General features: G+C 39.5%; 1 protein-coding gene across 1 annotated transcript in view; it reads right to left on the minus strand.

The window, feature by feature from the left end:
- Positions 1 to 7,216: 7,216 nt before the first annotated feature.
- LOC125381508 overlaps positions 7,217 to 15,688 on the minus strand; it is a 48,069-nt gene continuing 39,597 nt past the window's right edge. The window contains exon 5 of the mRNA XM_048398111.1: positions 7,217 to 8,748. Coding sequence (XP_048254068.1) covers positions 8,725 to 8,748 — 24 coding nt within the window. The 3' untranslated portion in view covers positions 7,217 to 8,724. The remainder of the gene's footprint in view (positions 8,749 to 15,688) is intronic.

Raw genomic sequence — 15,688 nt, forward strand, 5'->3', positions numbered from 1 at the left:
CTTTAACCACAAAGCTACCTCAATCATCCCTTTTTGGTGAGAAATATTATTTTTGGAACAGTTTAAATATAGTAGTAGTAGTAGTAGTAGTAGTAGCAGTAGTAGTAGTAGTGGAAGTGATAGTGTGTGCTAGTAGTAGTGGTAGTGGTAGTAGTAGTGGTAGTAGTGGTAAAAGTGGTTGTGGTAGTGGTAGTAGTGGTAGTGGTAGTGGTAGTAGTGGTAGTGGTTGTAGTAGTAGTAGTAGTAGAAGTAGACGTATTTGAAGTAGTAGTGATAGTGGTAGTGGTAGTAGTGGTAGTGGTAGTAGTAGTAGTAGTAGTGGTAGTGGTAATAGTAGTGGTAGTAGTAGTGGTAGTAGTAGTAGTAGTAGACGTAGTAGAAGTAGTTGTGATAGTGGTAGTTTTAGTGGTAGAAGTGGTAGCGGTAGTGGTAGTAGTAGTAGTAGTACCTATGGTAGTAAAGTTAATAATAGTATTTAGAATAAAGTAGTGGTGGTAAAAGTGGTAGTGGTGGTCAAAGTGATAGTGGTAGTGGTAGTAGTGGTAGTGGTAGTGGTAGTGGTAGTAGTAGTAGTAGTGGTAGTGGTTGTAGTAGTAGTAGTAGAAGTAGTAGTGATAGTGGTAATGGTAGTGGTAGAAGTAGTAGTGGTAGTGGTAGTAGTAGTAGTAGTAGTAGTGGTAGTGGTAATAGTAGTGGTAGTAGTAGTAGTGGTAGACGTAGTAGAAGTAGTTGTGATAGTGGTAGTGGTAGAAGTGGTAGTGGTAGTAGTAGTGGTAGTGCTAGTGGTAGTAGTAGTAGTAGTAGTAGTAGTGGTAGTGGTGGTAGTGGTAGTGGTAGTGGTGGTAGTAGTGGTAGTAGTAGTAGTGGTAGTGGTACTAGTGGTAGTGGTAGTGGTAATGGTAGGAATGGTAGTAAAGTTAATAAAGTTAATAATAGTATTTAGAATAAATCAATTAATCATAAATACATAATATTATAAATAATAATGATAATAAAATAGTTTGATACAGCGTCCTAATTTTCCTTGTGCGACATAACGGAAGTCGAGTATATAATAGGCATTAGATCCATGACACAATGCATTTGATAACCTTGATCTCGTCGAGAAAATCTGATCTCATTTGTGCCCACAGAAAGTAATACCCACACGTACATGTGTGAATCTATATGTAAATGTTTCGTTTTATGGTCATCTGTATAAGTTTGGCATTTTGAAGTCAATGTATTATTTTAGAATTGGATACAGGCGCCTAGAATGCTCAAAATTGTTTGTCTGATATTTCCATCATGTAGATGGTACAAATTTACTTCATCCTTTACTTCAGCAGTATCATCGTCATGTAAATATGTGTATATGCTATAACTTGTGGCAGGATCGTGAGGGGTACGTGGGGGTTTTATGCCTCCGTCGTTGGGTTTTATCCCACTCGTGGGACGCATAAACCCCCATGTATCCTGAGTGATCCTGCTACAACGGAATTATCTTACCGACATGTTTTAATATGACACAGTTAAAGAATTAAAATAAATTCAAAATTGATATAAAACAGCTGTTTGATTGAGCTGATGTAAACTTATAATGCCACGTGACTTTCATTGACTCGGAAAAAGATTGTGGTCTTTTGCTTCGAAGCGGGTTATAAGGGATTTGTTCTAGCTGTCAGAAATCCACGTGCAGCCTGACTTGTTCGTGAAGAGCTATAAGAGACTTAATCTCCCGCTGATCAATTTATTTCCCTCCCAGGCGGGAAACATTGTATTTTATCAAGATCACGTGAACCAATTAGATCTCATCATTCTGACATGGAGGTATGATAATGAAACATGTTCAATTGTCAAGTGAACAACTTGATCTCCCTACTCCCATGTAACTTTGGTCTGAAGATGCGATACTTGTTTTGTTACAGATATGTCTCTACCTATCGAATACCCACCATGACTGTTTGACTGTATATATGGAATACCCACCATGACTGTTTGACTGTATATATCAAATACCAACCATGACTGTTTGACTGTTCATATGGAATACCCACCATGACTGTTTGACTGTTCATATGGAATACCCACGATGACTGTTTGACTGTATATATGGAATACCCACATGACTGTTTGACTGTTCATATGGAACACCCACCATGACTGTTTGACTGTTCATATGGAATACCCACCATGACTGTATATATGGAATACCCACATGACTGTTTGACTGTATATATGGAATACCCACAATGACTGTATGACTTTATATATGGAATACCCACCATGACTGTTTGACTGTATATATGGAATACCCACCATGACTGTTTGACTGTTCATATGCAATACCCACCATAACTGTATGACTGTATATATGGAATACCCACCATACTGTTTGACTGTTCATATAGGATACCCCCCATGACAGTTTGACTGTTCATATGGAATCCCACCATAACTGTTCATATGGAATTCTCACCATGACTGTACCGCTCAAATACCCGACACGACTGTACCGCTCAAATACCCACCATGACTATACCCATCAAATACCCACCATGACTGTATGCCTGTACATATCGAATACCCACCATGACTGTGTGCCTCTACGTATCGAATACCCATAACGACTGTGTGCCTCTACGTATCGAATACCCACCATGACTGTATGCCTCTACGTATCGAATACCCACCATGACTGTGTGCCTCTACGTATCAAATACTCACCATGACTGTGTGCCTCTACGTATTGAATAGCCACCATGACTGTATGCCTGTACATATCGAATACCCACCATGACTGTGTGCCTCTACGTATCGAATACTCACCATGACTGTATGCCTCTACGTATCGAATACCCACAATGACTGTGTGCCTCTACGTATCGAATACCCACCATGACTGTATGCCTCTACGTATCGAATACCCACCACGACTGTATGCCTCTACGTATCGAATACCCACCTTGACTGTGTGCCTCTACGTATCAAATACCCACAATGATTGTATGCCTCTACGTATCGAATACCCACCATGACTGTGTGCCTCTACGTATCGAATACCCACCATGGCTGTGTGCCTCTATGTATCGAATATCCACCTTGACTGTGTGCCTCTGCGTATCGAATACCCACTATGACTGTGTGCCTCTACGTATCGAATACCCACCATGACTGTATGCCTCTACGTATCGAATACCCACCATGACTGTGTGCCTCTACGTATCGAATACCCACCAAGACTGTGTGCCTCTACGTATCGAATACCCGCCACGACTGTGTGCCTCTGCGTATCGAATACCCACCACGACTGTGTGCCTCTACGTATCGAATACCCACCATGACTGTGTGCCTCTACGTATCGAATACCCACAATGATTGTATGCCTCTATGTATCGAATATTCACAATGACTGTACGCCTCTGGGTATCGAATACCCACCATGACTTTGTGCTTCTGCGTATCGAATACCCGTCATGATTGTATGCCTCTGCGTATCGAATACCCACCATGACTGTGTGCCTCTACGTATCGAATACCCACCAAGACTGTGTGCCTCTACGTATCGAATACCCACCATGACTGTGTGCCTCTACGTATCGAATACCCACAATGATTGTATGCCTCTACGTATCGAATATTCACAATGACTGTGTGCCTCTACGTATCGAATACCCATCATGACTGTGTGCCTCTACGTATCGAATACCCACCAAGACTGTGTGCCTCTACGTATCGAATACCCACCATGACTGTGTGCCTCTACGTATTGAATACCCACCATGACTGTGTGCCTCTACGTATCGAATACCCACCATGACTGTGTGCCTCTACGTATCGAATACCCACCATAACTGTGCCTCTACGTATCGAATACCCACCATGACTGTATGCCTCTACGTATCGAATACCCACCATGACTGTGTGCTTCTACGTATCGAATACCCACCAAGACTGTGTGCCTCTACGTATCGAATACCCACCATGACTGTTTGACTTTTCATATGGAATACCCATCATGACTGTGTGCTTCTACGTATCGAATACCCACCAAGACTGTGTGCCTCTACGTATCGAATACCCACCATGACTGTTTAACTGTATATATGGAATACCCACCATGACTGTACCAATCAAATACTCACCATGACTTTTCATATGGAATACCCAACAAGACTGTGTACCTCTATGTATCGAATACCCACCATGACTGTTTGACTGTTGCTGTAACCTCATGGTGGGTATCGAATACCCACCATGACTGTATGCCTCTACGTATCGAATACCCACCATGACTGTGTGCCTCTACGTATCGAATACCCACCATGACTGTATGCCTCTACGTATCGAATACCCACCATGACTGTGTGCCTCTACGTATCAAATACCCACCATGACTGTGTGCCTCTACGTATCGAATACCCACCATGACTGTACATATGAAATACCTACAATGACTGTATATTAGAAATGCCCACAGCGTCTATAGGACTGTACATACGGAATACCCACTATGTTTATCTGATCTCTCTTTGCCAAACATCGCAGCAACGTGTGTGTTCGTTGATAGTAAGACTTTGCATCTTGGTGTTTGTATATGACTTGGCATCCTGCCATTGTTATTGTAAGACTTGGCCTCATGCTGTAATCAAAGGCTTCGCATCTTGGAGTTCATATGATGCTTGTCATCTTGATGTTCTTATAAGGCATGGCATCCTGGTGTTGCTATAAGTCTTGGCATAATGGTGTTCATAAGTTAGTGAGTAGTTTTCTATCATGCTACGGCAATCATGCCAATATGTGTTTTGATATCCCCGTTACTGCAAACAGCTTTACTTTTTGTTATATTTGTGTTGTTTTCACATGTTACACCGGCAGGTATTCTGTTGACTACAATTGTGTAGTACAAAGCAAGTTTAGTCAACCTCTGTCCATATGGACTTTAGCATTACGGGTTGAAGTTCGCCAGTTGCCCCGACACTCTGAGATGAGTGTATCGTTTGTAAGACGGGTTGATTTCGTTTGTTTTCGGAATAGTGTCAGATATGGTGTAAATACATTTTTACACGTTTAATATATAATTCTTATACTTTTATATACTTTTTTTTATCATTTCAATCATTAATTGCTTAACACAATTTCATTACAATCAGAATTAAGTGTTAGCTAAGGTTGTTGTTTAACGAGGTCTGCATGTGATACAGAAACCAGTATTTCGGTGTTACGAGGGAGGTATCACTGAAGAAGGAGCGTTGTACATATTAAGTGTTTGATCTTCAAATATATCGTAAACAAATTGTCTACATATGATAAGCGAATGTGACTGGGGAACGGGTGCCCAATGGTGACGTTGTTCGTGTTACTGTTGTTCATGATGATATTCATGGTGCTGCCATGTCAACATCACAAAGTCAGGCGTTGTTCTTGTTACTGTTGTTCATGATGATATTCATGATGCTGACATGTCAACATCACAAAATCAGGGATACATAACCAAATCAAATGTGAACAGTATTATTCATACACACGCTGTATGTGGTTACCTGTGGGTGTATATTAATATATTTACACATGGGCATCATTAAAGCACCACAAAACTTTTCCGATATGTGTTAAATCAAACTTTGACTGGGGTGGTTCGTTGTTGAAAACACGACAAAAGGTTTGTCATTATTTTTTTCAAAATTTGATTTTACATCAGATGGTACTTAATAAGTATATATACTAGAACCGCCCAGTACAAGCATGTACATAGTCTAGTCTTTTGGTTACCAACGCTTATTTGTTTTCAATATCTTCATGACTCAAGGTGAAAATTGTCAGATTATTTTTATTCTTTATTTGCTATTTTGCAATAACTGATTATCGGAAATAAATGCTTGAGCAAATCGAGTCTTACATTTTTTGTTACACTTGGCAGTGCTACCAATACATACATTGACACCTCATTTTTCCGGCTGCTGGTTTCCTTAACACTGCTGGGTACATAAATACAAAAGTGGGCCCCGTGAAGATCCGGGTTAGAATTGGTCTTCAGCTGCCCATGCATGTCGAAAGAGGTGACTAACGGGATAAAAAATACAAGGCGTATTATTTCATAACCATTATTTCCTAACACAGGTCTGGCTTAATGCGGACACCACTGTCCGGATTAACGAGGTTTCACTGTTTTAGATATGCTTGTGTTACTCGTTCATTGTTTTTTACCCGGATGTTCGTTGAGTGAATTGGGTTTGTTTGTTTGTTGTTTAACGCCGCACTGAGCAATAGTCCAGCTATATGACGGCGGTCTGTAAATAATCGAGTCTGGGTCAGACAATCCAGTGATTGACATCATGAGCATCGACCCACGCAATTGGAATCGATGACATGCATCAAGCATCAGCGAGTCTGACCACCCGTTCCTGTTAGTCGCCTCTTACGACAAGCATAGTCGCCTTTTAAGGCAAGCGTGGGTTGCTGAAGACCTATTCTAGCCCTAACAAGTGTAGAATGTTTAGTTATATATTAGTTGTAGTTTCGTGACATCACCTCCATATCAGGGCCCAGTTCTATAGAGCGATTTTAAGACACACCTGCACAGTTCCCATGCTTTAAGGCTGATTTACGACATTCGTAGTGCTAAGATCGCTTCGTGGCACATGTACAGACTACATAGTGGATCTATTCGTGCATGCAGTATGAAAGTAGAAAACAATTCAAAGACACATCCTACACAGGTATCTCATGCTTTATTTTCTCTTCCAAGACCCATCGAGCACGTAATTCTATGGATAATCTGCTAATGATGGGATAGTTACCATGGCAGCTGACCTCGTTGTCATGACAACACATCCTACATATCATTAATAAAATATCATTAATACTCCATAGCCATATAACTAGACATTGATTATTTCAGGTCATGATAACCCACATGAATACAATACCACTACCACCAATACCAGCTGGCAATGAATGATCTGCACGTGACAGGACCCGTAACGATCCGTTGTAGAATAGGTCTTCAGCAATCGTAAAAGGCGACTATACCTGTCGTAAGAGGCGACTAACAGGACCGGGTGGTCAGGCTCGCTGACTTGGTTGATGCATGTCATCGTATTCCAATTGCGTGGATCGATGATCATGATGTCAATTACTGTATTGTCTGATCCAGACAGGATTATTTACAGAACACCTTCATATGGCTGGAGTATTGCCGAGTGCGGCGTTAAACAACAAACAAACAAACAAACAAACAAACAAACAAACACACAAACAAACGTGACATCTTTCTCTGCTTAAGAACACTCAAGTTGGTTGGATGGATTGTTGTTTTACGCCGCACTCAGCAATATTCCAGCTATATGACGGCGGTCAACACCCAAGTAAACCCAACAAATGTCGCACATGTCGACTACGCCCTTGTTGAAGAAACCAAATATTTTAACAAAAAAGAGCTTTATATTTCATAATTTCCTTCATTCAGGACATTCATGAACATAATGTATAAACATACTTAATCATTATGTTAATATGCATTACTACTGCTTTTGTAAAACTGCCACAACATTTCAGAGCAGGCAGGTCATGAAGGTCACATCTTCTTCCTTGTGTCGGCCCGCACTGACCTGTCCAACAGGAAATATGTCATCTGTCCCCCTCGTTTGACTTTACACACGCGAAACTACCTCAAACAGCCAACCTGGTTGATATTCTACTGCTGAAAGTGAAATACTTCCCGGTTCATTATTCATTGATGCTGTAATTGATTTCCTTCTCCAACACAGACGAGCCTTGCAAGCGTGTAGAAACCGGGTGGTGTGGGTTCAGTCGACAGGGCTTCTTTGATAAGATGCATGGTTGTGAAAGTAAGGAAACATGTACATTGAGGAAATTTCATGTGTCGAGTGAAATATTTCCTTTTGCCCGCCACGATATGAGAGAGACGTGATATTACATGAGACATGCAGAATATCCTATTTATTATATACTTTTTTGTGTAGCTGTCTACTGGTAAATTTAATTATTTCATTACAAATGTAAAACCTTGAAACGTAAATTCTCCCTGCCTAAGACACGGGGACAGTTAACCAGCTCTTGTATTTGAGACTAAAAGAGTAGGGTCACGAAATTTCTGTATCATGCATACAGATATTATTATTATATAGAAAATCAACAATAACAAAAAACATTCTTGAAAACTACGAGGCCGCTGTTGCAAGCGAAAGAATACACGCTGGTCAAGTAACAAAACTGGCGCTGTGCGAAAAGTACAGACTCGATTGACGAGTTAAATGAGAAATTTACAGTTTATAACGAAACATTTTCAAGGGAATAACAAATGGCAAGAAGTTATATTAACTCCATAAATGGCCATCTGTCATTATTTTGCCTCGTAAATGTGGAACTAACATAAAAAGGAAGTCAACAGTTTGTGTAGGGGTCAGAATATACGATAAAGGAAGACAATGTTAGGGAAGGTCACTCTTGTATGACAATAGTTCCGTCAAAGTGTTACGATCACAGCAGTGAAATATCAAGTGTTATGTTCACTGCAATGAAAATATCCCTTTACTCAATTTCGGAAAACTCACTTGAACACTGAAGCACATAATAAACTATGTTAGAAACAGTTGTATGACAAGCACATCTTATCCATAATTTATATATGATATGTCAGTGAATATGAGACTGTTTGGACATGATTTATTCAACACAACTCCACGTCATGAATCCTGGGGAAGGAAGCATCTGCCACGTGATTCACACGTGGACCAGGCAGACAGTCTGAAACAGAAACCTTCACTTAGCTATCGGTACAAACAGATATTCAGTTTAATTTCAATCACACAAAACATGAATTTCCATTTGAAAAGACATCAACCACACAAAGGTGGTTTCTGTAGTTGTGTCCGCATGACAGGTTCACGGTGCAGTTCTGAATCCCTATCTGACCATATCATTAAGGAGCGATGAGTTAATATTCTAGGGGTGGGTGGCAAGGCAAGATATTTTGTCCGTCACTTTTTCCAAACATGCACATTTTTCTCTGAAAGGAGGAGACGAAGAACTTATTTTTACACCGTGTTTTGGTCAATACATCCAGAATACCAAGCAAACATAAAACTTGTATCCATGGACATGTGCCAGATTACTTTTCCCAGTATTTGCTGGAAACAGGCGTCAGGAAAGTGCATGTCTTTCACTACTGAAGTCCCAGAATATATTCATAAAATATGGTTAAAAATTTGGTAGTTTCTCGTCACCGACACATGCACACCGATCTACAGGTCGGGAGTCTCTCAGAGTGTATATGACCGCCTCCGTGGTCTAGTGGTAGAGCGTCCGCCCGGAGAGCGGAGGTCCGGGGTTTGATCCCCGGCCGCGTCATACAAAAATACGTTAAAAGATGGTACTTGTTGTTACCCTGTCTGGCGCTCGGCATTAAGGGGCTAAAACAAGGACTGGTCGGCTCGGAGTCAGTATACTGTGTCTGAGTGGGGGTATTCATGTTAAACTGCGGCATGGTATCTCAGTGAGCTAGCACTATAAATCGGCATCAGTCCGGACTAGTACAAACAGCCACAGAAACACACACACGTACATGCACGTCGCTATATAAGTGCAGTAATCTTGGACGCGACGTTAAAACCCCATTTCACCTCACCTCACCTCAGATTTGACGTGCGCTTTCCGACTGATGCGTATTTCGCACACGGGTGTATGAGTGTATGTTAGATTCCGCTTTTATACCCGACTGAGTCTCTTACCTCTGCGGTTATCGAGCATATTTCTCAACAATCTTTCATTTGATATAGCGGATTAGTTTATTCATGAACGTAATTAATATGACCATCATGAGAATGTGCAGCGTTGGTATTTTAAGAAGATGTGTTATACCCAAGGACCAAGTGGTTTATAGTTACAGCAGACAATGTAACTAAAACCCGATGAGAAATCAAAATTGTAATACCGGAAACATTAGAATGAGTGAGTGAGTGAGTGAGGTTTTACGCCGCTTTTAGCAATATTCCAGCAATATTAGTCGGGGGACACCAGAAATGGGCTTCACGCATTGTATCCATGTCGGGAATCGAACCCGGGTCTTCGGCGTGACGAGCTAACTCTTTAACCACTAGGCTACCCGACCGCCCCACATTAGAATGAGAAATCACACATATAACTAGTGGTTACATACAACATGTTGTGCATGTTGCATATACAATACCACAAACACATTAGATGTACGTTTACATTAAGCAAAAAGTGCTGCAGATCAATGTAGATCATTGTCACAATCAGGAAAACATTATAAGGACAAAATGGGAAATTTGATAACAACAATGTATCTCCTTTGTTCCAAAACTTCATTCTTCTAGCAGTCACCCCCTCACTCTCCTCTTCTGATATACTTCAAGGGGCGGTCGGGTAGCCTAGTGGTTAAAGCGTTCGCTCGTCACGCCGAAGACCCGGATTCAATTCCCGACATGGGTACAATGTGTGAAGCCCATTTATGGTGTCCCCCGTCGTGATATTGCTGGAATATTGCTAAAAGCGGCGTAAAACCATACTCACTCACTCACTGATATACTTCCAACATCTTATCTCGGTATAGTTCAGTAATAACTTCCAACGCCATCATAATGCAATACATGCATAACCATATCGTTCTGTGTTGCAGCCGAAGACCCGGGTTCGAATCCCGACATGGGTACAATGTGTGAAGCCCATTTCTGGTGACCCCCGTCGTGATATTGCTGGAATATTGCTAAAAGCGGCGATTACTGATTACTGGTTACCGTATCCTGATTACCTGAGTGAGTGAGTGAGTATGGTTTTACGCCGCTTTTAGCAATATTCCAGCAATATCACGGCGGGGGACATCAGAAATGGGCTTCACACATTGTACCCATGTCGGGAATCGAACCCGGGTCTTCGGCGTGACGAGCGAATGTTTTAACCACTAGGCTACCCGACCACCCCTCCTGATTTCCTGAACTGAACTGAACTTTATTCACACTCAGGCCGCTATCAGAGGTACAAAATTATTTCAATAACATAATACATATACATATAAATATAGAATATATACAAAAACATCTTGGCCGAGTATGCATGTATATTTATACAGATTTACTGTGGTAGCAATACATGTGCAATTCAATAAGAGGGAGAGTTACTTGATAGGTTTAAACAATGACATGATGATTTTACAGAATTTGGACAGTTTTCTTGTTGTTCCTAGTCGTGAATTATTGAAAAGTAAATTCATTTTATGCATATTGGGTTTAATGTAGTAGAATCTGTGTAAAAAATGTTTTCTTTCGTTTTCTAAAGATGGACAAATAAACAAATAATGAAATTCATCACCTATGTCAGATAATTTGCAAAGTTGGCAAATCCTTTCGGTTAAATGTATTTTTCTCCATCTTCCATGCAGGTTCAATAGGTAGATTATGATTACATGTTATAAACTTAAGTAAGACTCGCCTAGGATGTGGCTTATCATCCCAGCCTATGGATTACCAGTGTCAACAACAAACAAACAATCATCAATCTTGTGGAACTCGTGTTTCACACATGCTGTTTGCTACTGGTTGATTACTTGTTTGCGTTAACTGACATTCCACTCTAGTCTTTCATTCAGCCATGACGATTCATTTCTGGGCTTAAAATATGTGTGTCCACGATATTGTTTCATCGTGTCAGTGTTGTGAGTGAGTGTGGTTTTACGCCGCTTTTAGCGATGTTCCAGCTATATGACGGCGGGGGACACCAGAAATGGGCTTCACACATTGTACCCATGTCGGGAATGGAACCCGGGTCTTCGGCGTGACGAGCGAATTAACGCTTTAAACACTAGGCTAGCCGACCGCCCCGTGTCAGTGTAAAGTGTGCACGTGGTTTTTTTCTTCCTGACGTCCCAAGACCACACATCTCCACAGTTACCGCCTCTAGTATTATCCTTACTTGGTCATATGCATGCATGCTACATAATCCATCCGTGACTCAACAGGGAAGTCAAAAGTCGTGACTCACAAAGAGAGTCAAAAGTACAAACGATCAATTCACATGCGATCTTTTCTCGACACATGTAAACAACCGGAAACATGACTGGATGTGAACGGCTAAACTCGCACACTCATGCATGCTCTTGTGAATATACTCAACATGCCCACGCATTACAAGAATATACCAAACATATAAAATGACCTTTATGATACTAGTGTGTATGTATGATTCCCTGTTGATTAGAACTTACACAATACATTTGAAAGCGCGTCATACCAATAGACGTTAAAAGATGGTACTTGTTTTGTTTTGTTTCTTAAATATTTTTGTATTCAATTCAGTATATGACATTACAGAGTTATACACGCGGCATTTACCTGTCAGGCACTATGAACTCACCTAAAGGAGAGATTAAGGTCTGGAGTAGAGGTAGTGGAAATGAAAGGGGTAGAGCTTTCTGGGGATTAGGGAACTTTAAGGAAAGTTTTAAAAAAAAGAATTAATGTAAGTGTAATGAAAGATGCCTGTATGATGAGAAGACAATTTTTAGAAATTACAAAAATAACAATAGGAAGAAACAATTATTACACTGAGAAACTGAGATGAGACGATTTACAGTTGAGATGGCTAGGTTTAGTATATAGATACTTGAAACTGACTAACATGACATCAACATGGCTGGTCTTCGCAATGCTGAGTTTGTTATGTCAATTGTTTATCTCAATCTATTCGTGTTTCTTGGGTTGTTCCATCGTATCAAATAGGTAACAGACTAGGGATTAGCAGTGCCATGGACCGGGAACTTTGTTGTCTTAAGCTGTAGGGGAAATGGGATGTAGGTTACCCTGACATTGAATGTGAAGGTCTAAACCCGCACACTCATGCATGCTCTTGTTTTTGTGTGCAATTGATTTCTCTATCCGAAATATATCAATTTAAGTCTTCAGAAACTTTTAAGATGGTACTTGTTGTTACCCCGTCTGTCGCTCGGCATTTGGGGCTAAAACCAGGACTGGTCGGCTCGGAGTCAGTATACTGTGTCTGAGTGGGTTGTTCATGTTAATTTGCGGCATGGTATCTCAGTATGCTAGCACTATAAATCGGCATCAGTCCGGACTATCACTGCAAAAAAAATTCATATGTATATACAAGCTTGTATATCCTTTGGAAAGATGATATTTCCAAAGGATATACAAGATTGGAAAGATGATATATACAAAATATACAAGTTTGTATATATGACATATACAAAATATACAAATTTGTATATATGGTGTATCCAAATTTGTTTTGTTTGTATATATTGGTAAAGGGAGATAATTATTATGTATTTGTGTATAATTATGATATATGTGCAAAGTGAAGTGTTTTAAGTTGAGCACTGTGTTTCTTTGTATATGTTGGTAAAGGAGGATAATTGCTATGTATTGCTCTATAAATGTTTTGTATGTGCAAAATAGTATCAGCAAGTTACAAAAAACTGATTTAGTGGCGGGTAACATTACTGGAATGTTTAATTAGTACTCCACACTGTTAGCGGGAGTACATTCTGTCCTTGCAATGATATTGACGGGTGGGCGGTTGAGGCGTCTGGTATGTGAGTAGACTTTATGGTCAAATGCACAGAGGGGATTAGCTGTCGGGGGCGATTGCTTTGGCGGTAACTTCTGTATTGAAAGTGTTTGATCTTGGATTTGTTTTACGGGGAGGCCGCGATGTGTTTTGTAACATGCTCTCGTGCACATATGCCAACAGAGTGGATTGCACAGAGGATGAAAACTATTTTATAACTACTTAAAAGTGTTGAATTTGGTTTGTTCTGAGCTGTCGGTTTCATTGTAGATATACATTGTTATAATGTGAAATCTCGGCGGAAACGCGGAAAATCGCGTTTTGTAAAACGGTAGTCCTTGGGGAAAATTGTATTATGAGCAACCGGATGCGTAAATAACGTGTGTAATATATTCCCGTATTATATTTTATAATACTTGTTCTTTAAATATTGTTATCAATGCGAGAACGAAGATTACCTTGAAAAAACACAACAGCATGCATATGTTCTAGCAAAAGGAAACTTGATATATATTCATTTGGCTTAATTTCTACTTTGGAAAACTTAGTTGGCGCTCTAAAAGCTTGACGCTGTATAATTTGGCACGCGCATGGTTGGGTGCAAACCATATGTACATCAATAATAATAGTAAAAATAATAATAATAATAATAATAATAATACATCATGATGGCAGTTTCAATGCAAAGATTAAGTATTTTTAAAGATATGGACAATAAATCTTGATAACTGCTTTAATCTTTGATCTTTGGGAAAATAATAATGGAATTGGTTGAGTGACTAACGTATTCTACTTTAAAAGTGACAGGAACGTGATTTACATAATTAAAATATAGAATAATATACAAATTATAAGAGAGGGTTTGTGATTTATTTTGGGATGAAGTCAGTGTTTAACTTGCGCTTTCCGACATTATGCGTATTTCGCACACGGTTAAGAAAAAAAATGCAATTCATTTATTTATAAAAAGTACGAATGCATCAATCCTACATCACAGGACCATGTACATAATTTGTTGAATGTTATTTCGTGAATACACAAATTGCATAACACATTCCCTGAGGACAAACCCAAATTGCCCGTCCCTTTGAGACAGGTGTTGATTAGAGAATGTATTGCCACCATATTATGTCCCGGCACTTTTATGACATGTAATGAACCTAGTCAATCCCTGGGTCTGTAACAACAACATGGGTCTAATAAAATCAAAGTAACATAAATGTTACGTCATTCGAATTAAAAAAGAGACTGAAAAAATGTAACATGAATATAATTGCCCTTTTGAGGGTAATATAATTTTGGGAAAATATACGTTTTCTTGTATTTATGGACGACTTCACACAAGCTGAAAAATTAAACATATGTTTATATAGCTATATTTACATACATGGCATTAACATGTAATAATAATATTGATCATGTTTGTTAATTTGTAAATTTCGTTGTTATTGGTATCCTGAGTATGTTGTAATAATGCATGTGTTCTGATCTTATTTGACGTAGATTACATGAACTAGTAGAGTGACTTTCTTTCATCAGCGTGGAAGGATTACCCACACATATACCCTTAATCCTTTGTCAAACAGAAAGAAGTCATATAGATATCATATCTAACTGGTACTAAAAGTTCACTATCAATCTCCTCTGATAACAAACTTACATTTAATATCCCCAAGCTACAATACCAAGCATGCTCATGGAGTAATTATGAGAAACCCGAATGATATCCTGTCTACGTGGTCACACCCGGTGATTGTTAAGACATTCAGACAATATGGCAGTCTGTATTCATTTCTTATATCCCAAAAGTCCCCACCAAGCTTCCTTTTATTAACATTGGGATGAGGGGAGATATACATATTGTATTAAATAATACATCAATACATCAAAACAGAACAAAAAAGATAGGTCAACAGTGCGGTTGATGGAAAGGGGTTTCCTAAGAAAAGTTATTTAACTCTTTAATACTTAATACGTGTCTCAAAGTATGTATTAAGTCTTACTACTAGTTATTATATATGTGCAAATCCACCCGAACGTCGGATGTACATGGCCGATTTCAAAATAGCTAAATTAGGCACTGTTCAAATTGTTTCCAATAAACCACTGATTAGAAACTCACTTAACCTTTAGAATAGAATCG

Source organism: Haliotis rufescens, unplaced genomic scaffold, assembly GCF_023055435.1.
Source record: "Haliotis rufescens isolate VD_foot unplaced genomic scaffold, xgHalRufe1.0.p SCAF_18, whole genome shotgun sequence".
NCBI classification, from domain to species: domain Eukaryota; kingdom Metazoa; phylum Mollusca; class Gastropoda; order Lepetellida; family Haliotidae; genus Haliotis; species Haliotis rufescens.